The 25,597-nt window shown below is 39.7% G+C and overlaps 4 protein-coding genes across 4 annotated transcripts in view; 1 reads left to right on the top strand and 3 right to left on the bottom strand.

Moving 5' to 3' along the window:
- Positions 1-3,933: 3,933 nt before the first annotated feature.
- Positions 3,934-13,069, bottom strand: rbm5 (RNA binding motif protein 5). Its single transcript, XM_070902242.1, has 25 exons — positions 12,968-13,069; positions 12,652-12,694; positions 11,216-11,393; positions 10,943-11,101; positions 10,718-10,787; positions 10,225-10,298; positions 9,512-9,595; positions 9,133-9,193; positions 8,729-8,794; positions 8,467-8,627; positions 8,204-8,301; positions 7,913-8,000; positions 7,757-7,825; positions 7,480-7,546; positions 7,078-7,178; positions 6,824-6,980; positions 6,296-6,384; positions 6,041-6,202; positions 5,758-5,907; positions 5,573-5,659; positions 5,220-5,405; positions 5,049-5,123; positions 4,841-4,941; positions 4,563-4,692; positions 3,934-4,452 (listed from the first exon to the last, which is right to left on the bottom strand). The coding sequence occupies exons 2-25, from the start codon at positions 12,666-12,668 to the stop codon at positions 4,327-4,329; spliced, it is 2,556 nt and encodes an 851-aa protein (XP_070758343.1). The 5' UTR covers positions 12,669-12,694; positions 12,968-13,069; the 3' UTR covers positions 3,934-4,326.
- A 1,359-nt stretch (positions 13,070-14,428) lies between these two features.
- On the bottom strand, positions 14,429-15,855 carry brk1 (BRICK1 subunit of SCAR/WAVE actin nucleating complex). Its single transcript, XM_070902862.1, has 3 exons — positions 15,696-15,855; positions 15,037-15,119; positions 14,429-14,937 (listed from the first exon to the last, which is right to left on the bottom strand). Exons 1-3 carry the CDS (start codon positions 15,811-15,813, stop codon positions 14,911-14,913), a joined length of 228 nt encoding a protein of 75 aa, XP_070758963.1. The 5' UTR covers positions 15,814-15,855; the 3' UTR covers positions 14,429-14,910.
- Positions 15,856-16,675: 820 nt separating this feature from the next.
- gpx1a (glutathione peroxidase 1a) lies at positions 16,676-18,124 on the bottom strand. The gene is made up of 2 exons (XM_070902121.1): positions 17,853-18,124; positions 16,676-17,388 (listed from the first exon to the last, which is right to left on the bottom strand). Exons 1-2 carry the CDS (start codon positions 18,075-18,077, stop codon positions 17,038-17,040), a joined length of 576 nt encoding a protein of 191 aa, XP_070758222.1. The 5' UTR covers positions 18,078-18,124; the 3' UTR covers positions 16,676-17,037.
- An 814-nt stretch (positions 18,125-18,938) lies between these two features.
- Positions 18,939-25,597, top strand: part of LOC139282418 (testis-expressed protein 264) — a 30,016-nt gene continuing 23,357 nt past the window's right edge. Inside the window, exons 1-2 of the mRNA XM_070902120.1 lie at positions 18,939-19,193; positions 24,984-25,205. Coding sequence (XP_070758221.1) covers positions 18,939-19,193; positions 24,984-25,205 — 477 coding nt within the window. The remainder of the gene's footprint in view (positions 19,194-24,983; positions 25,206-25,597) is intronic.

Here is a 25,597-nt window from a genome sequence, read left to right as displayed (position 1 = left end):
AGGGTGATCTATACACAGAACAGCTGCGTGCAATGGTGGCAACACACAACAAGAACAGACCGACAGACCGTCACACTATTCTTCTTTCTGGGAAGACAGAGACAAAACTTTGCATTGGAGACAAAATCATTGTGAGAGCTCACAGTGCAGTAATTAGATTGATAAACTAACCAGCTCTAAATAGGCTTGTTTCAATTTAATACTCAGAATTGGACTGTGGACACTTTTGTAAACATAGAACTGACTTTGTAATAGCAGGAAAACATTCCTTAATTAAAACTACACATGTATACACAGTGGATAATTACATATATTCATAAAAGCAGCCCATCAGCTGAGTCTGAGGATTCGTCACCTCAGTGTCACCTCCATGTTTTCTCTGTGTGCCTCTGCTGTCCTGATTGAAGCAAAGCACACTAGTAAAACAGGGTTTCACCCAGACTGTGACCGTCATGCCATATGACACACAGGAGAAAGATATGAATCATACATCCCACACACCCACGTTCATACCTGACGATCGCTCATTCACTGCACTTTCAGTGTGAAGAGGAGACACTTTAACACTTAGTGTCCTCGTCTCTCCACTTCACACATTTGTTTTTAAACCAAATAAACAAACTGGACAAGATTCTGCTTTTGAGCAGGGAACATTTTCATAATGTAAAAGTACAAAATGTCTATGTATTATAAAATGTATTTTTAATTTATGTATGTAAGAAATTCTGTAGTCAGTTAATTCGGAAATGACATTGTCATTTGATAGAGACAGCATAGCCTCTCATGTGTTTCCATTACATTTTGCGTCACAGAGCTAAGCATCCGAAACATAAACACCAGGCAATCTTTGAAAAACCCGGAAGGTTGTTTAACATAACTCAGGACTGTTCTGAGAGGGATTATACTCATGACCCTTTTCCCAAGATGTTATACAATGTTGATGTTTGCTTGATTTATACAATGTGAACCAAAATGTAAAGAATTTATTATCAGTTTCAGTTGTCTATTTCGATGTTGCTTTCTATTATTTGATATTTTACAAAATAATTCGTTTTACTAAAAATTTTGTTTTTTTAGGAGAGTTGTTGAAGAAGTCTTTCAGTGTTATTCCACTATTTGAATTTTCAACCTTCGCCGGCTTAAAAACGGATGCTTAGCTCTGTGACTTGAACGTAGTGATGAGAGGCACAAACTGGGGCCAGAGACAGCACTACATACTTGCTTCAGAATATATACTGTTTCTTATTCGATTGCACAGCTGGGTGTTTAGGTGTGGCGTGGGGCAGCGTGTAGACAGTCTACAAAGAACAGAAACCAAGTGTTCACAGAACAAAGGGAGGACATGTAACCAAACTGGACTCTGTCTCACTCTGGTTAAGACTTTCCTGGTGCTGTCTGATGGGATCCAGGGTGGTTTTGGAGTTACATTACTTACACAATGCACTGTATGTTGTAAACTACATGTAATGGAATCAGTTGGCAATACCCAAAACTTTTGAGCGTGGTGCCCTGAACTCTTGCCCCTGCCAAGTTCTCATGAATTTGACAGTTTATTTGAAAGGAATTACATGAGCCCATTCACAGAGAGCGGGATATGGCTCATCTTTCTCAAGCCTCAGATGGGTGTTTGATTTTTGTGATGTTTCTGTGAAAAGCAGGATGGGAATATAACAGCAGAGTTTCCACCTCAGACCACAGGAGTAAAGGCTGTATTGCTACAATATATTTATGTAACAGAGGTGGACGTGAGGTTCAGAACATTTCTCCCTGAGATATATCAAAGGATGAGGCACCGTGAGGCCCTAATAACCCAAGGGATATATTGTATCATGTTCCATTGTGTAACACACTTTGTTTATATAAGGACTGCCAGCACAGAGAGCGGCAAGCTGACCGCCTCTTTGTGTGGATGAACAATATAATTTACTATATCATTTACAGGCCCAGGTGAATGCACCCTTTACTGAATAGTTTGACAATGGAAAGTATATGCAGCAAAAAAGGAAATAGCAGCCTTTCATTCTCATTCTCTTCTTCACAGGATGCTTTCTTTTTCTTTTCATCTCTCTCTGCAAACAGATGCACAAACAAAGACCTTGAACTCACAGGGCAACGATCTCTTTAAACAAAAGATACATAGGAACAACACAAACAGATCTTTTTTCTTCAACTTACTATGGAATCGGCAAAACATGGTCAGGGTCTTTGAAGCTGATGTGTCATAGCCTACTGTGTGTTAAAAGACTGGCTCCTAACAATATATGTTCAAACTTAGCATCCATACCTCTTTTTTCATCAGGGACGCTACCTTGCCATGATGGGTCAATGGGGGAAATGAAAACTACGACACGTCACATTAAAGATATATTACAGGCTATTAAGAGTTGAAAATGACGGGGAAGACGGGGTAAAGAGACTAATTTCTGCAGGAGTGGTTCTTTTATCTTTGCCTGAGGAACTTTCCACTGTGACAGCACTAAAAAGAATTTATCTACATACACAGATCTTTATTATCACATACAGTATGTGTCTTGCTCTGATCATCAGTATAAATAAACAGCAAAAGACTCCAGTGGATTGCTTATGTTATTGCAGAAAAGTACCTCAAAGGAATGGACACAAGAGAGAGAGCAAGAGCTGAATGCTGGACATTCAAAATCCTGACTTTCCTTTGACATGTAAGAGGACAAAACGAGATAAGAGAGAAAACGACAATCACATCAACACAGTTTTAATAGGTTCTATATCCTGTCAATATTTTCAGTGTAAAAAGGGACAAATTAATATTTACAGTAGAGCACTTAATTTCATGTGTCCTACACAAAATATAGTAGAAATAAAAACAGGGGACTAGAAAACATTTTCCCAGGTATTTCAAGGAACAGCACTGCCTCCCAGTGGTGTGTCGTTACGGCATTTTTCTACATCTACAAAACAAACCTCTGTGGGTCTCACTGTGTATTAAGGCAGGGCACAGTTACTCCACAGGGTCCACTACACTGCCGCCAAAAGCAGCTCTCCTCAAGGTGTATTACATCGTACCAGGACATTGCAACAGTGAAAGCTCCAACAAGATGAAAGGCAGCCCATCAGGTAGTAAATGAAGAGTCGGAATCAGGCCAGGCCACTAAAGGCCTGAGCTACAACTAGCATATTAATGTCACTCCATTATCTATGACTGACTGTAACATGACAATCAGGGAATCTGGTTCTTTATTTGTCTCACTGGGGAAATATACTGTTGGTGTCACCTTCACAGGAAGATTTGAGTGCAAGGTCATCAACCAAATTGCTGGAGCTGTAAAACATTTGGTGTCTTGCTGAAGGCCACCTCAGCAGCATGGATGCCAGTCAGCACGTGGGAAAAAATCCAGCTCTTTAGCCACGAGTGTTGTCTATTTTACCATTGTTGTTGACCTGGACAATCCTAGACTTCTACAATCTAACACCAACAATCACCAACACTTCAACTGTTCAGCAGGAAATACATACAAACTGGAAAGGTTAAAATCCTCTGAAGTGGAGGTCACACACATCTGGTTTCTGCCATTAGCTGTCTTGGTGGTCTGCTGCACAGTCCAGCAGGCGTTTTGTCCAGTTTCGAACTTTCATTATCAGGGACATGTTCACTAAAAACTACTTGGTTCTGACTAGTTTTGTTGAATATATATTCAAAATTCAGCACATGGCTGTACTGCCACACAATTCCCCAGCTCATCACTACAACATCAGTAGTTCATCTGTCCCTTGAACAGCGAAACATTACATTGCAGTATAACGGCATTTTAAACGAGGGAAGTATGATAATTCATTACTAATTGCCCTGTCACTATATTGTATATTGTGAAGATTACACAGCCTCGTTCATAATTTGTTAAAAAACATTTCTGCTAAGGGTGATAAAATAAGCTCCAACAAGATGAAAGATAGCGTCATAAATCACTCATGTCATTTATTTTCTGTACAAACAGACAGGATTTCTGTATAAACTGTACAATCTTTTCAACATGCTGAGACAGAAAAATGGCATAAACACAGAAGAAATATGTAAACAAGGGAAGTAAATTTACTGTGTCTATATACAATTTATAAATTATATTATTCACCATCTTAACACCTCCATTACAGATATTATCTACTGTCTGCTTTAACCATTATGGCAAGAGGCATCATCATCATGTATCATACATGGGGTGAAATCATTACAGGAGAACCTCTTTCTTGCTTTCCTGACAGTTCACTTGTCGTCAATGATGCAGGCGTGGTGGCGCTCCACCTCGAAGAGAAGCAAATCATCTGCAGACCATGACAACAAATCATTTGAGCTCATTCCAATTCAGTGAAGCGGGCAAACATGGCTTTGCGGACTGCGTCTTTGTACGTGTCCGAAGCAGAGAGGGTGTAGTTGGTGCCTTTAGTGCCAAGTCCAGCTCCCTTTGTTCTCAACTGTGCCTGAGGAGCAAAACCACAACCAACTTAAGTACTTTTTCGAGATATATACAGTTATTGATGCTGATGGGTACTGGACACACCCGACACCACCAGGTGATTGTTGTGAATACCTCAATTGGTGTAGTGATGCCCTGCTGGTTGCGGCCCAGACCTTTACCCTCCTTCCACCCCATGGCCTGCAGCATTTTGTTCCCAATATTGTCACTGTTCAGGCCGTCTTTAGTGGGCTGTTCATAGTTACTGCACAGGACAAAAGGGACATTTTAATAATTTAAACATAACTTAAAAAAACCCCACCACACACACAAAATGATCAAGTAGATCCCTGCAAGGATTGCAAAACAGCATTTTACACAAATCAGTAACTTAAGAAAAGAACGTTTCTTACATGACTGGAGTTGGTTGGCTAAATTTCTTCTTTTTGGGCGCTGGGGGTTCAGGGATGCCATATTTTTCTCTCCTCTCTGCTGCTCTGTCTCTATATTTCATCTATTCACCGAAAAAATAAAAACATTTTCAATGTTAAAATGCAGTCCCATTAACTAGGCCAACAATATGACTCACTAGCAACTGGGTGAGTGTGTTTTGAACCGAACCTCAGTCTCTCTTTTCTCCAACTCTTCTAGTTCTGCTTCACTCATTTTGGATCTGCGGAGAACCTCCAGGTTTTTCTAGGAAAGACCAGTGACAAGATGAATACCTCAATGATTGAATGGTCTTGGGACTTTCACTATATTTACGCTCGAAGACAATATGTGTGATGTTACCTTGTGGAGGTCAGAGAGTTGCTGATGTCGAATTAGACTCTCTTTGTTGGGAAACTGTCTCCTACACAGCAAGCAGGCCAGCTTTGTCCAGTCTGTCAGCTTGTCCTGGCCTCCGTCACCACCATCAGGCTCTGCTCCCCCCTCCTCAGGGTCACTGTCTCCACTGTAGGCTGCCACAAGGCCACACTAACCACACCATGGATAAACAAAGGAGGTTAATATTGTTATAATAAAGAACACCTTCATATAACAGAGTACATGTATTTACAATGCAATTAAAATGGCTTTGACAATAATTGCACTGCAAAGAAAAAGTTCAGCCTCCCAAAACCAGGGAAGTAGAAAACACTCACCTTGGAAGTGTTGACTGAGCTGGTTGGTGGCTCCTCCTCAGGGCCTCTTGGCAACTCTGGCATGAGTCTTTCTAGACCTCCTGCCTGCTGAATGAATGAATGAATAAATAAGTTTGCAACACTAAAGTCAAAGCTCACATGTGCAGTCTCAGAATGGTGTCAGATATTGAATCCTACTGGATTACCTTCTTTTCATTCTTTTCAAACAGTATGTAGCCAGCATCAGCAGCTGCTGCCTCCTTCCTCTCTTCTTGACTAATAGGCTGAAAGCTACTCTTGAAGTTCTCTTTCTGCTTGTTGAGAGTTTTCGCCCACCGCTCCATGTCTTTAGCAATCTGAAAGAATGAAACACATTTGAACATGAAGTAAAAATCTCAAAAATGAAAAATATTCTGAAAAGGCTACATATAAGTTGAAGAAGAAGCTACATGTATAACGTGTGCCGATGTAGAATTCATATCACAATACCTGCTGAGCAGTCTTGCTTTTAGGCTTTTCCTTTTTCTCCTTGCCTTCTTTGCCGCTTGCGTTATCATTTTGTCCAGCATTTGTGTCGGTTGGGGCTGGTACGTATGTCTGCTTCTCACTGTCCCAGTACAGATACTGCTGGGTCTGAGAGTTGTAGTAATACTGAAAAGACAAAACATACATAATCAAAAAAAGTCCTGCGACTCGCTGATGGAAAACCAAGTGACTCACACACGGTGGTTGTACACTACTTACATGAGTGTTTGGGTCATAGTAGAGGCCAGTTTGAGGATCATAATAGTAGCCAGAGGACTCATCATACTGATAGGTGGATGTATCAGGAACTGTCAAAAACAAAAAAAACATTTCAGTTACCAATATAACTGCAATATTGATAAATCAACATGTGGTCCCAGCCCCAATTTCACTAGCCTTCCCTACTAAGGTCACTCTAAAAGCAGACACGCTTTTGATCTTGTGAGTTTTACCAGTAATTAAGATAATAGAAAGTAATCTCAGGTGCTGCTGCATGGTCCATATATTTCATCAGTCATATCAAAGTCTAGTCACGACTGTCTTGTTTGTAAATGTAATGCTTTTAATCAGTTCTTGCCTGAATTGATATTTATCAAATGAAAAAAGTGACTCAAACTACAGGCACAATCAAATTCCCAAGTCTGTTGAGTTTCAAGCTGTACCCAGGGAGACACTATAATATAATGTACAAGACAGTGACATGACACTTTCACAGGACACGTTTTAAGGGATCTTGTGTGCTCATACCAGTGCTGGCGTCAGCTGTCTGTCCTGAGGCTGTTAAAGTACTGGCAGCGGTGATAGTGGCAGCAGCTACAGAGGCAACAGGCACAGATGCAGCTTCAATGCCTGAAAAAGGTCCTGTCTGGGCTTTTGCCTCTAGTTGCTGGGCAAGTGACAAAGCCTGCAATTAATGAAATGGTTATTCAGAGATCACACCATGCATTTGAATAATGGTACTGTAGTGTAATTACAGAATTAACAAAAAATGTGTACGTTACCTGAACAGCAGGCTGCGTAATTATATGTGGTTGGTAGACTTGCGCAGTCTGTGAGATTACTACTCCAGCTGCTGTTGGAATAATCTTTACACCCGGGGCAGCTAAGATAGGAAAAGCAAAGCTCAGTGACAATTTTTCCAACACTCATCACTGTGCAAACAAAGTCAAATGATTATGTTGTTCAGAATCGAGCAGAGATCTCTTTTGTTTTTTTGCTTCTAAAAGCTATTATCTACTTTACTATTGCATGGCATCACATAAAAAGTCCTGAAAAACAAAATTTTATTAAATACCAACTGTACAACTGTAACAGTAATCGCGTTTTTCCTATACTAATATTATACAATAAATGGTCAGTAATAGTGCCAACATCTATATAAAAAGTGTGAAAGCATTTCCAACCTCCAAGAATCCCATTTCCTTGAGATGTGCTGGCTCCGGCTCCTTGCTGGTAGTACGTCTGGTAATCCTATTGGGAAAAGAAAATCATTCAAATATTGATTTTTGAGCTTCAGTGGTGTGAAACTACCTCACCAGTCCAAAGAAGATACTTGCCAGTGTAAAAATGTCTATGTTGTAGTTTGCTATAGCTACCACTAGATGTTACTACAGAGCCATGTTATACTGAATGCATCCTTAGAGCAAACAAATTGAAATATGTCAGAAATGATCTACTAACCTGTGGCATTGGAGTGTAGCCTTCTTGCAGGTAGCTGTACTCCGACATTCCCTCTGAGCTCTGCTGTGGCTGAAAAGGTAAAGGATGGGTTATGAGCCTGTTAAAGTGACACTGGGAGATGATGTAGAGCAGGATGTTGGCAGAAAATGGGCATACCTGACTTGAGGACCACTGGGCTGCAGCAATGGCTGTGCTGGCCACAGAGAAAGCACTGACACGATTCCCGTCAGGAAGTAAAAGGTCCCTAAAACAGGCAAAGGGCAAAAATGTTCAATCCTGCCTTTGTGTGTGGCTGACTCTCTTATCTTTATTGTGGATCAAAACAGGCAAGTCTAAAGAAAAATATACAAGATTTGCTAAATAAATTGTAAAAAATGGGAATAAAGATGTAGGTAAATCTTTTCATCTATCACAAAACCAAGGCACATCACACACTATTATACTCACTTTCTAGCACTCTTAGCATAATCCACCCCAATTGTTTTTCCATCCAGCTTTAGAGGAGGCTGCAGTCCCTGTAAGATGGTGAGCAGCTGAGAGGCCTCCTGTGAAAAGGAGGGATATTGAATTGAGATGGTGAGTTAAGTTATCAAGGAGAAACATTTAAGACAACTAAGCAGTAATATCAGTAGATTAAGTGGTTGCTTGTTTTAGCAGTACATGATGATGCTGAATAACAGTAAATACTACATATTAAAAGAATGCTTTACCAGAGGAGAGGACAGCTGTACAAAGGCAAAGCCTCTGTTCTGGCCTGTCTGCTTGTCCTTGATGAGGCGAATGTTGTTAGATGAAAGATTAGCGTATGGTGCCAGGGCTGTCATGATGGCTTCCACGGTGGTCATAGGAGCGATATTTCTCAGGATGATTGCTGTACAGGAAAAAAAGACTATCTTTAAGAACAACCTACCATGGACAGGGATATTTCTCTTCCCAAACTAAGTATTGCATCAATTAAAGAGAAGTCCTTACTGTCGCCATAGAAATCTCCACTGGGTTGGGTTTCAGAGACTCCAGTGTTATTGCTGGATTCACTTTCTGTTGAGAGAATGACAGAAAAGTAAGAGATGCATTAACATAACCTTCAGGACTGTGTAATCAAAGAACTGGAAATGAGGTTTAAGTGTAAAAATCTGTGCTAGAAATGAGTCAGTGAAGATAACTTATTTCACAGCCTATTTCATAAACTCCGTCATGTTTTGCATTTTGTCAGGTAGCAAAGGAAAAAATGCATGCTGCTTCCCATCTATGCACTTTGCCTAGATCTGACAGAGTGACAACAACACAACACAAACTTTGTGTTGCATCCCCGCACTGCTGACCCAGGCTGCCCGGGTGTCTGCAGTCAGTGGCCTCTTGTTGATTTAACTACTTACCAGCTTTGGCTGCTCCACACCTGAAGCACTTCAGCCTCCTCCGGAAATTGTACAGGCCACACTGCAAGTAACCGTTCACATCATTTTTATTATACACCTACTAAAGCCCTGAACAGTGCTGCTCCAGAAAACAGGCAATCTATATTGGTGCAGCATTCCATACTTACCCGAGACACAACCTAACCTTTACCGCTTATCTAAGTGTAGATGCACCACAAAATTAGCTGACAGGACTGCAACAATGGTAACTTATAGGCCTAACATATATACTATACTAACAAATAGGCCTGTATGTGTGTTTGTGTCTGTGTGTGAGGTGTTCTGCAGTATCATTGTTTTGATAATGTTCTCATGAAACCAAGACAGATCATTAACTTACAGTGTTGCAGAGCCAGTCTTCATACTTGTTTCTGGGGTGACTGTAGTGCATGTCCACGCTTTTGCCTTGGATGGTCAGACGTTTCTGAAAGAGGACGACAACAATCACTCAAGCGTTCCTGGCATCAATCTCATCAAAAGAGCAAGCAGTGTTGGAAGGGAGAGATGGGGGAGAGGGACCCCCAACAGATAGCCTTTGTGTTAAAGACAAGACAGGCACATGATGTATATGTGAGCCTGATGTATGGAGGGTTGTATGTTTGGGACCCGAGTGCCCAGGCTGAGCTGGAGCAAAGTGTATGACATTTTTGACTGCTTTAAAAAAAACAAAAAAACAAAAAAAACCACACACAACAAAAAGAATCCCCTACCAGCAGGGTAAAGATAGTGTGTTCATTATCTTAAATGCAGATTCCTAAAGGAGATGACCTCACAATACAATAAGTCAAATCTACAGCTTTTGATGCTACTGCCATTACAATTAACTAAACTTACTATTTGTTAAAACATTAAGATATAAATTATGAATATAATCATCTCTATTAATATACAAATCAAAACGTTTTGCTCTGTGGCACACAATCCAGTTTCTTTTTTCTTTTCAAAAAGATCTGTACAGTATCCACACTACTTATTCAATGCACTTTGGTTGCCTTTTGGGTTATTTTTCCATATCCCCAAGATTAAAACTAGACTTGGCGATTGTGAAGCAACCTGATTGGTCTCCATCCATCGTGTAGCATCTTGCAAGTGATAAAAGTCCACGAAGGCGAAACCACGGCTTATACCTAGAGACAGCATTCAAATATAGACGGGAGGCGTGTTAGTTAAGAGTCCATGGGCAAAAAATTCAAACTCTTCCACAAACTGCTTCACGACCCAGGCCCTGTTTGGTAAACAATAGGCCACTCCATAGGAGTTTTACCATAGCAAGAAATCCTGCTGAATACCACTGTTTGAACCACAACAAAGTGTGTCTGCCAATTGACTTTGTCAAAACTGTTATTGCTGCTCTTACTTACCTTAAAAAGATCCACAATGAACTGAAATGAAAGTCCTAAATCAACATTGTAAATCCTTCTTCAAGTAACTTGATACAATTCTCTACTAGCTGCTATGGGAAAATGGGTCTGAATGGAAGCAGATTGGCCCTATGGTCAAAGTCTGGGGTGGGGAGGTCAGGGTCCGTCATGTATGTCGTTCTCACCTGTTTTCTTTTTCATCAGCCTGACATCCACTGGCTGCGGCCCCTCCAGTTGGTCTATGGCAAAACGGATCTGAACAACAACATGCAGATTGTGCTTTAACACTATGATTCAAAACCTGCCCCCCTTTAAAATGCATTTCATCTTACAAAATGAGTGGTACACACATAAAACCAAACTAAACACAAAAGAGGTTGCTTAACTGCAAAAGAAAACTAAAGACTTACATCATCCTCAGTGACATGAGGAGACAGGCCCCAGAGCATGATGGTCTTGCTCTTCTTCTCCTCCCCAGGCTCCCTTCTGTAATCCTGCTCTGGGTAGTCGCCATCGGAGTGATAACCATCTTCTGATCTATCACTGTTACGTCGTTTCCTTTCTCTTTGCTTTAAAACAAATACATCAGTGCATCAGTGAAGTGCGGATGTCTTCAAACAACAAAACATTTTTACTAAAACATTATATCACCGTTAAAAGTCACTGAATATTAGAATACCTACCTCTGGACTGTCTCTTGATCCACGACGATCTCCTTCAAAGCGTTCACCACGTCTCTCGTCACCCCAGCGGCGCATGTTGTGATCACGCTCTTGGTCCCTCTCTCGTCTGTCGCGCCATTCTGACTCATCGCGGGGCTGGTCAGAGCCATACCTACCGCTACGCTCTGTTCGGCTAATCCTATTCAGAGGACATTGAAAGGCAAAGTAAAACATCAGCAAAACTAGTCTGCAATTGTATTATATTCCTTATAATGTGATTCAATCACATACTATTGTATCAACAAGCTCACCAACATAATTTCTTGATTAACATTTTACAAAAAAATAAGCCTGATATCTTCCCCGTTTTGTAGGGGCATTGACTCAAGTACGGTGAATCAAAGATTTGTACTGAAATACTTCGGCATTTACAGTGTTTAATGCAGAACTCATGTAAATCAAAAATATTTTAACATTTACATCTGTACAAGTTTTATAAACCATCAAACTATTTTTTTTTTCTTACAAAAATGTCCATAAAAAGAAAACCCAACACACAAAAGGATTTTCTGCCTTTCTAATGATTCTTGATTTCTCACTTTATGTGATGTGGGCAGAGAGAAGATGATCTGCTGTGAAACAAAGTAACCACAAAATTAATCGATGGTCACTCTCTCATTTCAGTAGCTGGATACATTAAACAGCCCTGACATACAACTTTCTCTCAAACTGGAGAGCACCATGTGTAGCTCTGCTAAAAAAAAAAAAAAAACTACAATATACAAGTGTGGTCATTTTGTTACTTTATTATATACATTTCATCACTTTGCCTATGTCACATTATTCAAGAATGTTTTGAATTTGACTTCCAAGATTCAATTAGCCATTTCCATTAGAAGTGTCACAACATATGCCAACATTTCTTTGAGATTCATGGATTAAAATCTATTTTCTCACAGTTAAACCACGTAGGATACTTAAACTCTGTTGCAACTTTCCGACTTGCTATTTAAGATCTTTATAAAATAACGACTTAGGGTAGCATTGCCCTTGTTAAGCCAAAGTAGCATGGTAGTAAAATTATTTTCCAATAGTATCCCACACGGTGGGCCCTTTTTAAGACCATGATGAAAATGATTGTACATTTTTCACAATTTAATTTATGTCCAGATTTGGATTTAAAAGTGCGAGCGTTAGGATGAAAAGACAAGGAGTGTTTACTGAAATGATCCTGGTTTCGGAAATACACAAGTTACCTGAACGTGAATTGTGTACTAACGGCTAACGTTAATGTAAAGATACATGCAGGCGGCCTGAATGCAATTTAAGGTTAACGTAAAGTTCTCTCTCCTTGAGGACGGTATTAGGTTAAAATTAGATTAAAACACTGACATTATAGTTAACCACACCTACCATGGCGAACGGAGCTAATGTTAGCGCTTGACGTTACTACTCACCTTTTATCGGCTCCCATTTCTTGCTACAGCACACACACGACCTCTAGAGAGCAAAAATAGCAAATTTTGAATTATACACTCTGTAGTGCTTTCAGTTAATCAACATGCTAAAAAAAACAGAACAGTCCCCAACAGTCGAATTAGTCAGTTAGATTACAATGAGCCCAAGAGAGTAGGTTAACGTAACACCAAAGTGCTTGCAAGCCATAACATGGACCCGGTCTAACGTTAGCAGCACATATTTTAATTGTGTCACATCTACGCCAATGATATGCTAAAATTGTTCAGTTTCCAGTCTGAATGTAAAGTAACTCACCAGTGTAGTCTGTTAACAATGTGATTAGCCACTAATAGTTTTTCAAAATGATACTCGAAGAATTGCGGGCAAGAAAATTCATCTCACGTCCAAGGACTTCACAACACTAAAACAACGACACCTTCTTTGTCCCAAGATGCATTGCTGTATAGCCCGGTGCATTATGGGAAGTACGAACATTTGGCCCCGAATTTGCCTCACAGGCAGCACTTGGTCCTGGGCCCTTTGACTCGTTTGTCGTCTCCAACAAATTCTGACATTTTGTTTAGGTTGAGATTACAGAAGATTAAGATTTGGGTCACGAACACGGCTGGTGTCACAGGTTGTTACAGGTATCTGTCTGCCAATGTTAAAGACGGAGGCATACTACCCAACAGAAATCGGTGTGTAGAGTTTAAAGTGCTGCCTGAAAGGCGACACTAAGGGCTAAAATCGCAAAGTAACACATTTCCGCCATTTTGCTGGGGTTTTACTACGATTTACAGCTTGCCATATTTGCAGCATATGGAAGTGTTTTGCAATCAATAGTGCTAAAAAAAAAAAAAAAGCAATATTTTGTTAATTTGACGTTAGACAGTACGTTGTGGTTCAGAACCTACATGAATCTCTGCTAAATAAAGGTTAACTTTTGATTGTGTAGCTCAGGGAAGTTTTAATTCCTGTTTCTAGTCTTCAATCTGGTTCCAAAACCAATAAATCCCACTGCTGTTTGACTTTTCCACCAATTTATTCTGATATTTACTGAACAAAATCATCAATCTTTAAAATATAAATAAATACAGCATAAGTATTTTTTATTTGCCTGGCTTGTGTATTATGTTACGAATTATAAATTCATATAATTGGTAAGGTAAGGTAAATGATTGATCTGGAGGTTTGACTCACTTCAGCCTTTTTAATAAGTTGCATGACATTGCTGTAAAAAAGATTTCGGCCTCTTGTCTATTTTTAACACACTTATGTCCTAATATCCTGTCAGTTATGCAAAATGAAAAACATTCACATGGAGTGAATGATTGCTAAGAATCTACAGGAGAAATACTGTCATCCCTTATAATCTGGAATATTAGTTTTACTGTACCTACTTATTACAGTGCCATATGCATATTGTTCAATAGCTTGTGCATAATGTTCTTCAATTGGCATACAGTATGCACATGAATCCATCTCTGTATGTAACCTATATATTTACAATATTTAAATTTTCATGCCACTGCTATGGATTTATGCACCCACAACCCTGTATATGCAATAACAATTTGACCAGTATTGTACCGTTTGCTGTCCACCTCTATATGCAATAACTACTGTACATACATATCTTTGTTTAGCTGTTTGTCTATATTTGTATTGTCCTGTGTCTACTCTGAGTATGTTGAGAGCAACAGAGAACCAGACTCAAATTCCTTGTATATGTCAACATACCTGGTCACCAAGACATACTACAAAAATGAAACAAGGTCATTGTTTATCATTTATTACAGTAAGTAAATCCTGAAACATCACCAAACAGTTCACTGTACAAGCAGGTCCTCAATAAAGATGACTACACAATTACTTTTTCAACTTGGCACACAAGAATGTTCCCCTTTCTTAAATCTCTGATGTGGTAATGACACGGTATACAACACAGATGGTCGATAAATTGTGCTGATACCAGACCCACAATTGAGCTCCACAATATTCTTTGAAATCAATACTTATGGAGCTTATGTTTGTTTTGTAACATTGATTATGCTTGAGTAACTGACACCCAAGACAGTCCCATATCTTCTATACAAATGTGTCATGAGATAAAACAACACAAAACTCAGCCATATAATATAAAAATGGTCCACATGATCCCAGAAAAAGGAGGGTGGAATCCATCACACTTTTTCCAAAAATTCAGGGTGGGGGATGGTAAGGTCGCTCTGGGATGCTATGAATCTCCATGATGGGTTCTAGGTCAAGGTCTCTCCTTTTGTCACCTGTAAGGAGATACATATTTATGTAACGGCCATATCATTTTGAAACATTAATATACAAAGAGCCATTGGATTGTTTAAATTACTATGCAATATACTTACTCTGGCCTCAATATATTCAATCCTCCTCTCTAACGCCGTCAGTTTCTCATTGAGGGTGGCCAAGCGGGATCGACACGACATATCTGAGAACGATGAATTGTATTTAGCATGTAGTTAGCATGTACCGTCAACAGCCATTTCATGGGGCGTAACGTTAACTTTTCAATGCTGTCAATTACAAGGACGTTCGCTCAGCAAAAACGAGCATCACTGTTACTGATATCTTTTGCTGAAAAACATTAAATTACAGGGTTTATGATGCTGCTGGTGTAACATTAAGCTAATGACAGCCGAGCAGACAAAGTTAACGTAGCGTTTGCAGTGGCGGTGGCCTAACAGGCATTTAAGTTAGCCATCTCTACCCTTGAATCCAGTAGTCTTTTAATGCAATGCTTTGGCACTTGTTAGGCAGCTAACATTATTTAACAAGAGAAACAAACTGTAAGGTAACTCGACACCAAACTGTCATGGTACTTCTACGAGACCACAAGCTCACAGCTAACGATAAAGCTAATTGCTAACTGGGAGTGGCCATTGAAAACATCAACATCGATGCTAGCAATTGCAGGACAGCTAGCTGAACTAGCTACCTTGATATCTACGCAAGCTATCCGCACTACTGGTGATTTTATCCGTAAAATTGGTTGTTAAAAGCTTACCAAATGAGTTAAGAAAGTCGGCGATTTTTTTGATGCTGCTCGTAATTACTTCTATATACTCTCGATTCGCCCAGTCTTGGTGAATCTCTCTCTGCACTGGGTCTTCCTGGCCAGCCATGTTGGAGAAGTCGCAGCTTGGCGTAGCGTTCAATCAAGGATAGCCCCCTGCGTTCATCCAGGAAGCACGGCGTAGTGTCGCTGTCGCTGTTATATATGTGGATAATAATTCATACAAATCACAAATGTATTTTAAATAATAAATTTTTCATATTACCGTGGTTCACTACAAGGTAACGTCGCTCTCATAAATTAGTCAGCTAGTGTCTGATTACTCTTCAGCAGTGATGGAAGAAGTCCTACTCAGATCTTTAAGTAAAAGTATCAAAACCAGTGTAGAAATACTCTTTCACGAGTAAAATTCAAAATCGTACCTATCATACCAAAGTACCAAAAGTAAAGGCACACATTATGCAGAATGGCCCGTTTCAGAATAATGAATATCGTATTATTAGATTATAATTATTGATGTAAACACCTCTTAAATGTTGCAGCTGGTAAATGTGGGACTAATTTAAACACTTTATCTACCCTTAATCTTATCTTAACCAATAATAATACATCGTAATTTATTTGTTTATTACATGTTGTATTATTAATCTGAATCCGTAAAGTAACTAGTAACTAAAGTATTCAAATAAATGTAGTAGAGTAAGAAGTACAATATTTGAAGTATAAAGTTGCAGAGAATGGAAATACTCAAGTCAAGTACTTTCCACCAGTGCTATTCAGGTAGCTAATGGAAAGCATTTTGGTATGATGTACAGCAGTCACCAAAATGTATTTTCACAATAGAAACAACTCACAGGAGCCAGTCACTTATACTTGAAGGCTGGCAGTAGTGCTACTAGTACCTTGTACCTTGACATATAAAATAGTATTTTAATACCTCAAAGTATACACATTTTCCAGATACCTAAGAATGAATTTGAAGGAATTTTATGTATTAGTATGCATTGTACACAAATGACAGTAGCACATTACATTAAATGTTTATTTTTCCTCTTTAAGTCTACCCAAGATATTTGTGATATGAGTTATACACAGTGGCCGAGTCAGTCTTTTACATCTTCATCAGAAACTCCCCTCACAAAAAGGTTTTCAAGGAGTGTCTTCATTGGGTAAACAGGCTGAACAACCATAGTGTACAGCACTGATGGTTATCACAAACTTAGGAGTGTTGCAATTGACTTAAACATGATAAAACACCCAAAACAGACCTTTCTGGCTACGCTGGTCCTAACTGATATCCCTTACAGCCACCCAGAGCGTGTCGTAGCACACTTTACTTGACCCTCTTAAGCAGCTCTTTAATGTCTGCCTCAATGTCAGTGGTGAGGAATTTCCTGCTGTAGCGCTTGTAGGGCTCTCCATCAGGACTAATCAGGAACTTCTCAAAGTTCCAGGAGACGTCGTTCCTACTGACAGGACTCCAAATGATGAACTTCGGATCAGTCATGAGAGCCATGGCATCATCATAGGGGAATGGAAGCTTGTCCTTCAGATAGACAAACAGGGGGTGGGCATCCTTACCATTCACATCCACCTTCTCTAAGAGCTGGAACTTTGGTTCAAAGCCATTCCCCGGGCGGATATACTTCAGGGCCTTCAGGATTTCATCATTCTTGCAGTTCTCCTGTTATAAAACAAAGTGAAACATTAAATAAATTATAAATGGACAGTATGCCATTAAATTGACTAAAAGCCATACAAGGTTTTCATTCAAACACTTGACATTTTGAATGCAGGACCTTTACTGTAATGGAGCATTTTCATGTTGTGATATTGCAATTTTTACTAAATGATGTACTGTAAGTGTATGCTGAAGCCTAAAGTCCAAACTGGTCTCAAAGCAAACTGAAGCAGACTGTGACACAGGTATCCTTCAAATTCAAAATGTCTTTATGATTTTATGACATTTATAAACAATACATGCTGGCCTTTGTTCTATAGTCTGATGATCAAGACGCACACATTTCAGTTTTAGAGTCCTAGACATATCAGATTATGTTCCAAGTATGTAAATAGTATATCTATAGGCTATCCTCCCATGGGGAAACCAGGGTATTTCAGCCACTTTTGAATTCACGCATGGCCTACCTGATGTCCAAACTGATTGCAGGGCACACCCAGAACAACGAGTCCCTTGGAGGAGTAACGACTGTGAAGCTCGTTCATGTGAGTGTAGTCCCTGGTTGTTGTTCCTCAAAGAGACGCCACATTCTCAATGAGAACAACTTTCCCCTTCAGGGCAGAGAAACGGAAGGTTTCTCCAGACAGCAGCTTGGCTGTCAGGTCGTAAAACCTTTTCACCTTCCCAGCCATTTTCACGAGTCCCGGATAAACAAGTTGTATAAAAAAAGGGGGCAGAGGTTATTTCTATTCCGGCGGTCCCATGACAACAAGTTTACTGCAAGTCCAGCCCTCAATGTATTTATGGGGCGGGCCTTCTATGAAACACAACTCTCAAGGCTTAACTATTACAGATCATAATAATAATATTAATTCAACCCCCCTCCCCCATTATCGGTAAGATTCAATCACAGAAAAAAATCTCAGATGCCATTACTGCAATTCTGCAATTCTTGAATTCTGACTTACAAGCCCATTTCACTATGGAGGAAGTAGCTTGCCATCATGCACTGCACATTTGAGTATTAATTATTAGCCAGATATGGTAAATCAAGTAAACCAGTGTTTCTTAATAGTCTACTACACTGGTTTCTGATCACTGTACAAATTGTACTTCCATTCGGAACAAACTTCCATTCAGAACAAACGTTAAAAAAGTGGTAATGATGGGCAAGACTATGTTGTAGGCTACCTGTTGCAAATGTTGGCACTTATCGAACATTTATTACCTATGCGAATACTGGCTGTACACAAATACACCACCAGTAAGTGTGAATTATAAAAATGTGGTTGACATGTTCTTTCTAAGACGTTTACAAGTTTATTTGTAATAAAAAATCACCCCTATAGTCGGTTTAAATGGTACTTTCCAGGAAGTCCTATGCAATGTGCGATATCTGGTTGTTAAAGTTCAGTCAAGGACAATTTGCCAACTGAAAACAACAAAACATTTTCTTGAAAAATGTTAGACTGTTACAGGAAATACAGCCGTGTTCAGTGTTCAGAAGAAGCTGACTAAATAACGGTACCTGCTCCTTCTGTTAGTAAGCTATCATGTCGGACTGGCTCAGTCTGTGTGTGGCCATTAGCCTGTTGTTAAGTCTTATAACAGTAGCTGGTTACATTTTGTACTCGGGACTCCTCTCAGACATTACCATACTCACTGGCTCTCCTCCCGTAAAGAAGATTACATTCGCCTACAAATTTAAAAAAGGACCGTACAGAAACTGCGGACAACTTTTTAAGGAGACTATCAGTATTGGACCAAAGCTTTCATGTATCGGCGTATTTTATGATGACCCTAAAAAGGTAAACCAAGACACAACCACCCACCATTCATTACACGACACTCTTACTAGAATAGCAGATTTTTTTACCCGTGTTTTTCACTACTTCACTTAATATTTTATCTTAAAAATCAGGCGTCTTTTACACTGTAAACTAGGTTATGTAGTCCACCGCTAGATGGCGATGGTGTCATTCATGTAGTCTTGATATTCTGTCTTCTGTCCAGTTTTGTCAACATTTAGCACATTTGGCACTGATTGATTTTTCTTCTTCTATTTGTTTTCCCTTGAGCAATATCATAACACATCTGGCCTGGGTGTGGTGTGCCTTGTGGATTCAGATGTCATAAAATATTATCCAAGTGCATTTTGGGGTTGTTCATTGAAGGTCCTGAGATGCAGCTCCCAGCCTATAGGACTCCAAAATGTCCAATATTTAACAATACATCAAGAAAGAAGAATTATATTTCAATAAATACAACATATTTTGAATCAAAGCAATATATTATGGTCATCCACTCACAGTATTGATCACAATAAATCAAGAAATTGTCAAAAATACAATGACATTCATGATACTGATCTTATTTCCACAGTACATTATTGAAATACATTTTCTTATAGACTCTGATTTAGCTGAGAGTTTGAATGAGATCTGTTGAGTGTAACTGCCAGGCTAAGTTGTTTCAAGTTTTTGCAACAACATCCTGTATGCCAAATCCGCAAGGAGCCTTATCTAGAGAGAGTCTCAGTCAGCTTCCTCAGCTGCTGATGTGATCTGTATGTGTGTTTGACTTGCGTTATTGTTTTGTGATGTGCTGCATGTTGTAGGGCCACAATGCAAATGAGAGAGTTTTAGTGTATTTTTATTCGTCAAACATATTCCATCAATCAGTGAATCAAACAACTTTCCTGGCTGGTTATGTTGGATTCACCCCTCTGACAGTCAGATGACTAGCTTGTCTTGTTAGCTTGGGGTTTCCACAGCAGCAGCTAGTTGTGCAAATCTGAATTACATTAGCTATGTTGTTGCTCTAGCCTACAGGAGCTGAGCTGTGACAGTACAGGGCAAGTGTCAAAAAAGTGGGAACAATTGCCAGAATTAAATGAAATGGGGCACTTTGAAATACAAACTAATTAAACTAAAATAAAATAAAACTGTTGTAGTGAAAATAATAAAGATGAAATGTGGATTTTATTTTTTGTGATTTATTTCATAACATAAATGACCAGTTCAATCAAGATCAAGGGTCAAAATGGGGAAGCTTATAACACTTATGTGAATGTGACTGTAGTCTCCTTTACTGCCAATGCCAACAATGCTGCTGAAAACACAGTTAGTAAGTGATCTTTCTGTGAGATGTTTTCCCACATTCCCAACAGTTCCCTGTGTGAACTCATCCATCCCAAAATCTCAGTGTCTATAAGCAGCAGGAAATAATATCTGCTGGATCTGTTTCCCTGATACCTAATCCTGCACACTCTCTGGGGTTTCCACAATCAAGCGGTGGTGGTTCCCACATTTTAAAGCGAGTCCAGCGTGAGTTGTTTTTTCAGTAGGCTCTGCCCAAACAGAGGGAGAAGGAATGAAACATGGAGTAGCACCTTGAAATGGTTAAGCAGTACAGTTTGATGTGTTGTTGTGGGTCTGGAGGTTCAGGTAACAAGGTGGAAAACAGGGGCAGCACAGATTTGATCTTTAGAAACGTGCATCTGCTATAGCATGAGCTAATATATAAATATAAAAAACGATATTACTATAACTATATAGTTTTTTAATAGTTCAGTTCAACAACACCACAAACTGCAGCCTTCAAAATGACCATAAAGTTTTATCGACACCTCTCTGAAGCAGTTTCAACAAAAACTGAACATTATAACCTTCATGGAGGGAGGATTTATTGCAGGTCTGTTGCTTGACATTGACATTAGTTTTAGAAAGGTGTACTTCATAAACTGAGTGTACAGTATATATGTGTACATGTAGAACAAAGTTAGCAGCTCTAGCTGAGTGAAATGAACGACCAGTGCCTTGCTTAGCCATTATTACTGATTCTTATGTTACATGCCCTCATTTTAGAAGAAATATTGTATATCTAAACGCCAACAGAACCAAACATTGTTAAGCTATCTTATTGAGGTATTGAGTCAACTATACTGTGATATTCCCTCTGTCACCATCACTCAACCCTAATATTTACAATAATTCTCTGTCTCTGAAATATGCGGATATCTACCATCCACCATCCAGAACCAGCTTTCAACAGTATTGACTTAAGTGGCACTGCTTAAACTTGCCATAGCCTGATGCACAACAACCTGATGGAATGTAACCAGAGTTCAGTGATGGACTCTTCCCAGCTCCGCTTCAAAACCCATTTGTTATGCTCATCCTATTTTCCCCAATCCGGCAATTAGGCTAGCAGTGGGTCCTAGTTCCTCTGCGCACTCACAGCCAAGTCCTGATCTAAGTTAAAATAATTGGCGTAATGATCTCAGCTCATTAGCGTCCGAGCCTCAGGATGCCATTCAGTCCCAGCGTCAGGAGCCCCAGAGAGCGCTCTCAGATGGGAGCACTGGTATTTGGTGTCTAAATAGTCAGACACTGTCCATTGATATTTGCAGTGAGAAAGGTTTTCAAAAGTGCAGCTGACAGAGGATAAGTGTCAGCATGGCTGGTCTCATCCTCTGTTCTTGGTTTTCTCACTTTTACCTCATTTAATCACTTCCTCTAGAGAAACAAAAGACCTCAACAAGGGCTTAAGTTGGTCCTAAGATGGTTGCCATGGATACAGGGCTGGAGCAGCTCTGTCTGTTCCTTCAAACGGCTAACACAATTTCTGGGCCCCCACTCACTAAACCCTTCTCCTGCACCAGCCTCTTCACAGTTTCAAAGCCAGGGGGGCTCTGACCCAGTGTGCCCACTTCACCTCTGCCCTGCAGCTCTCCTCCTCTCCTGCTCTGCATCCAACTTTGACAAACGTCAGAGGGAGGTAACGGGGGAGGTGGGGGAGTTTTCTGTCAAACTTCATATTCCAAGTAAGCGATCAGGGTCAGGGTTTTGCGGTCCTCGAGACATAGATTGTCTAAATAAAAATCTCAATGACAAGTGGAATGGTGGTGAGACGACACTTGTGTCTGCTCATATTCAGGGAGCCGTTGTTCGTGTCACAATATGATGAAAGCTGTGGGCATGGCAGCTGCAGAAGGGGCCGGTCAGGAAATGTGTATCAGTCCGAATGTTAGTCTTTGTGGTGAATGATGAAATAGCAGAACATCTCTCTAATGCTTGCCCTTTCAGAAAGTCATAGTAAAACATTTAAAATGTAAACCTCGCTGAATCTGAGTGGAGAATACTTTGTATGCTTGTGAAAGCGGTCTGCCTTTCTTAACCCCGTTGCCTTACCAAAGTCAATGCAGTCGATGTGCAATAGAGACACGGAGACGTGCTTCCTTCAGTTGAATTTCGGAACTTTCTGCTTTCTGCGAAGCATCAAAAGACAGCACACTTGTGTCTTGATGAGTGCAGAGAGGCAAAACAAAGATTGTGGACAGAGGCTTGTGCTTTTGGGGGTGGTTCTATGTTCTGGACTCCCTACATGGAGCCCTGTGATGATTAATAAATCCTCTCGGCTCAGACTTCCCACTGTGAGCCCCAAAAACATCCAAAGTGTCAAAAATATCCTCATGTTTAAAGTTTCCCAAATGCACTTGTGGCACAGTCAAGCCATTAACAGGATGTTTCATGTTTAAGTGTTTGACAAGTTATTTTTTAGTTTGGCCAGCTCCACCTAATTCTGCAGTGACAGTCACTATTATTGATTTGGTGAGTAGATGTTTATTTAGGGATTGTGGACATTTAAAGGAGATCATCTCTTTATTGAATCTGCCCCTCATAATCTCCAGTGAGCGTCCAAAGCATTATGGTACCAGCCTCAGTGGACACACAAGGCATGGTTTACCTGCCATCACTAAAATATCATGTGCGTCATGTGTGCAACCACGAGTTGTGTGTGTATGCTCGTGGCTTCATGCTTGACAACAATGCCAGACTGACAAAAGTAAGCATTCAAAAGCTATAATTTGCACTTGAAGTGTTTTTACACAGCTGCTTCTCTTCATGCATTAAAAATAAAATCTAAATGGCAAGAGAAAACAGTGCACGTAATATAAACTGGTCTCAAGTCAGACTGGATGCAGTGTTTATTTCCCCACAACTTGACTCAAAGTGAAGATTCTCTGCCTGGGAATGGAGCTGGAAACTCACACAAAAGAATCACAAAATGTAGCCTGCAGATTTTTGTTTCTGTTATTGCAAAGATGACTAACATGAGAAGTAGGGCTGATTGTTGATTAATCTGCAGACCATTTTCTCAAATGTAAGTAGTGAAAAATGCCCATCACATTTTCCAATTGTCTTTGTTGACGTCATCAAATGTCTTGTTTTTTGTCTAAAACCCAAACGATATTCAGTTTAAAAAGATAGAAAACAGAGAAAAACTGCAAATCCTCACATTGGAGAAGCTGCAATCAGAGAATGTTTGGTATTTGTTGCTTAAAAATAGCTCAAACAATTAATCAATCGATTTTCTGTCGAATGGCTAATTGATAAATCGATTCATCAATCTACTAGCCGAGATTTAAGTTTATTAGAGCACTATATTCATAAAAATACTCAAAATAGAATCATCTGCTGTTCATCTGCTGATACCAAACACATCTTAGCACAGAAATGTTTGCAGATTTCTCACTTCTTGCAGAATTTCTATATATATAATATTTCTCTGTGTGTGTTTGAAACATTGAACGTGCGGTTGTGTGAAAATTGAGCATAGTCTGCAGTGCCCGGAGAACCCCTACTCCTCTACCCATGGCTGGCCTTGCATGTTGAGGAATAGAGGAGAAAATAGGCATTCTCAGACACACTGGCTGTGCTTGAAGCGTAGCATTGATAGGTTTATGAACAAATTGGACCTTTCCAGCTTATTTATTACATGAGCCTTCAGTGGTGCTCAGCTCAGCACAGTGGGGAGAAAGTCTTGGATGTCCCGGGAGTATTCATTTGTAAAGTATGTCTCCCTTTTCTTCTTTTTTTTAATGGGCACCACGGTGCTCAGAATGGAGGAAGGTGCAATAATTGCTGCGCTGCCAAATGCTCCAATTAGAGCTCAAATTGATGAGCATATTTTTTCCTTAAATTTGGCACCTGGCTGACATCAGAGAATATATATATATATATATATATATATATATATATATATATATATATATATAGCTAACATCCCATTGTTTTTGTACATTATTTTTTTTGCCTTACATTACAGCCCAGTGTTTATGACTCACCAGTCCTCAGAGACAGTACTTTGGAAATGTTAATAGTAAGTGGCATTTCAGAGTTTTGCCCCCTTTTTTCAGGGAGATTGACTGGCATGAGGACAGATGATGTACAATGTAGTGTTTTTGTGCAATCAGTTATTGCGCTACCAAACATTAGTGATTGTAATGAAATAGCCAGATAGCATTTTCTGCTTGAGAGCATCAGTCTGTCTGTTGGTGCTGCTGTTCTCATATTATAGGCTCTGTATAATTATGGCATTTGGAATCACTATAATGAGGAAAAAAAATGAAAGGTCAAATGCTGGTAAGACTACAGAGTGTGAGCATCTTTTCTATATATGATTTTTTCTTATCTAATATATCAATCAGTCTGTCTTTTCTGTCTGATTTATCTAAACTATCTTTCCGTCTATCTTGTTTGTATGTTCTCTCTTATCAATCTTTATTTATTTGTTCATTTGATCCTTGTTTCTAGGTGCCAGAACCACAGTGCCGCTATGCTGTTGGCAGTATTCTGAGCGAGGGAGAAAACAAAGCAGACGAGGAGCTTCTAAAGAGCTTCGAGACAGCGGGCTTTAATGTCTTTTCCTTTCCCGAAGTCACACACGTGGTCACTACCTCGTTCCCCCACAGGACGTTTTTCTCTATCCTCCTGGGAGTAAGAAGAGTTTACCCACGGCTAGACCACTACATCAAGGTATTGTTGTGCCTTTTGGACTCCTTTCTACCAATCACAATCACTTGAATTGTCTATGTCACTTTTTTGTGTCTTTGTCAAATTACAAGAAAAAGCAAATGCTCCATTCAGGAAAATATGATACAATGAGACTAATGATAGCCATAAAATAGGAAATAAAGTGTACTTCTACATGAACACACAGGTGTGTATGTGAAAAGTGTCTTAATTCCTTTGTAATCTAAATGTTCAGGTAAAGGAAAACAGAATTAATCACTGCATCACAGTGAAGAATACTGTATCTTCACACACCCAGCATCATCATCAGCAGCAGCAGCAGCAGCAGCAGCAGCATCAGCCTCAAGCCGATCACAGACTGGTCCCGTGGGCCACAGTGTTCTCACTGTGTATTG

This window comes from Enoplosus armatus, chromosome 3 (genome assembly GCF_043641665.1).
Source record: "Enoplosus armatus isolate fEnoArm2 chromosome 3, fEnoArm2.hap1, whole genome shotgun sequence".
Taxonomy (NCBI): Eukaryota; Metazoa; Chordata; class Actinopteri; order Centrarchiformes; family Enoplosidae; genus Enoplosus; species Enoplosus armatus.
The sequence above is the reverse complement of the archived record's forward strand: the minus strand, read 5'-3'. Positions and strand labels throughout refer to the sequence as shown.

Excerpts from the sequence above, each read along its gene's own strand:
- brk1 (XM_070902862.1), bottom strand. The coding sequence starts at position 15,813 with ATGGCTGGCCAGGAAGACCCAGTGCAGAGAGAGATTCACCAAGACTGG. Across the intron at positions 15,120-15,695 it reads CGACTTTCTTAACTCATTTG|ATATGTCGTGTCGATCCCGC; the intron begins GTAAGCTTTTAA and ends CATCGTTCTCAG. Across the intron at positions 14,938-15,036 it reads TTGAATATATTGAGGCCAGA|GTGACAAAAGGAGAGACCTT; the intron begins GTAAGTATATTG and ends ATCTCCTTACAG.
- rbm5 (XM_070902242.1), bottom strand. Across the intron at positions 11,102-11,215 it reads GATCAAGAGACAGTCCAGAG|CAAAGAGAAAGGAAACGACG; the intron begins GTAGGTATTCTA and ends TTTGTTTTAAAG. Across the intron at positions 10,788-10,942 it reads CTCATGTCACTGAGGATGAT|ATCCGTTTTGCCATAGACCA; the intron begins GTAAGTCTTTAG and ends GTTGTTGTTCAG.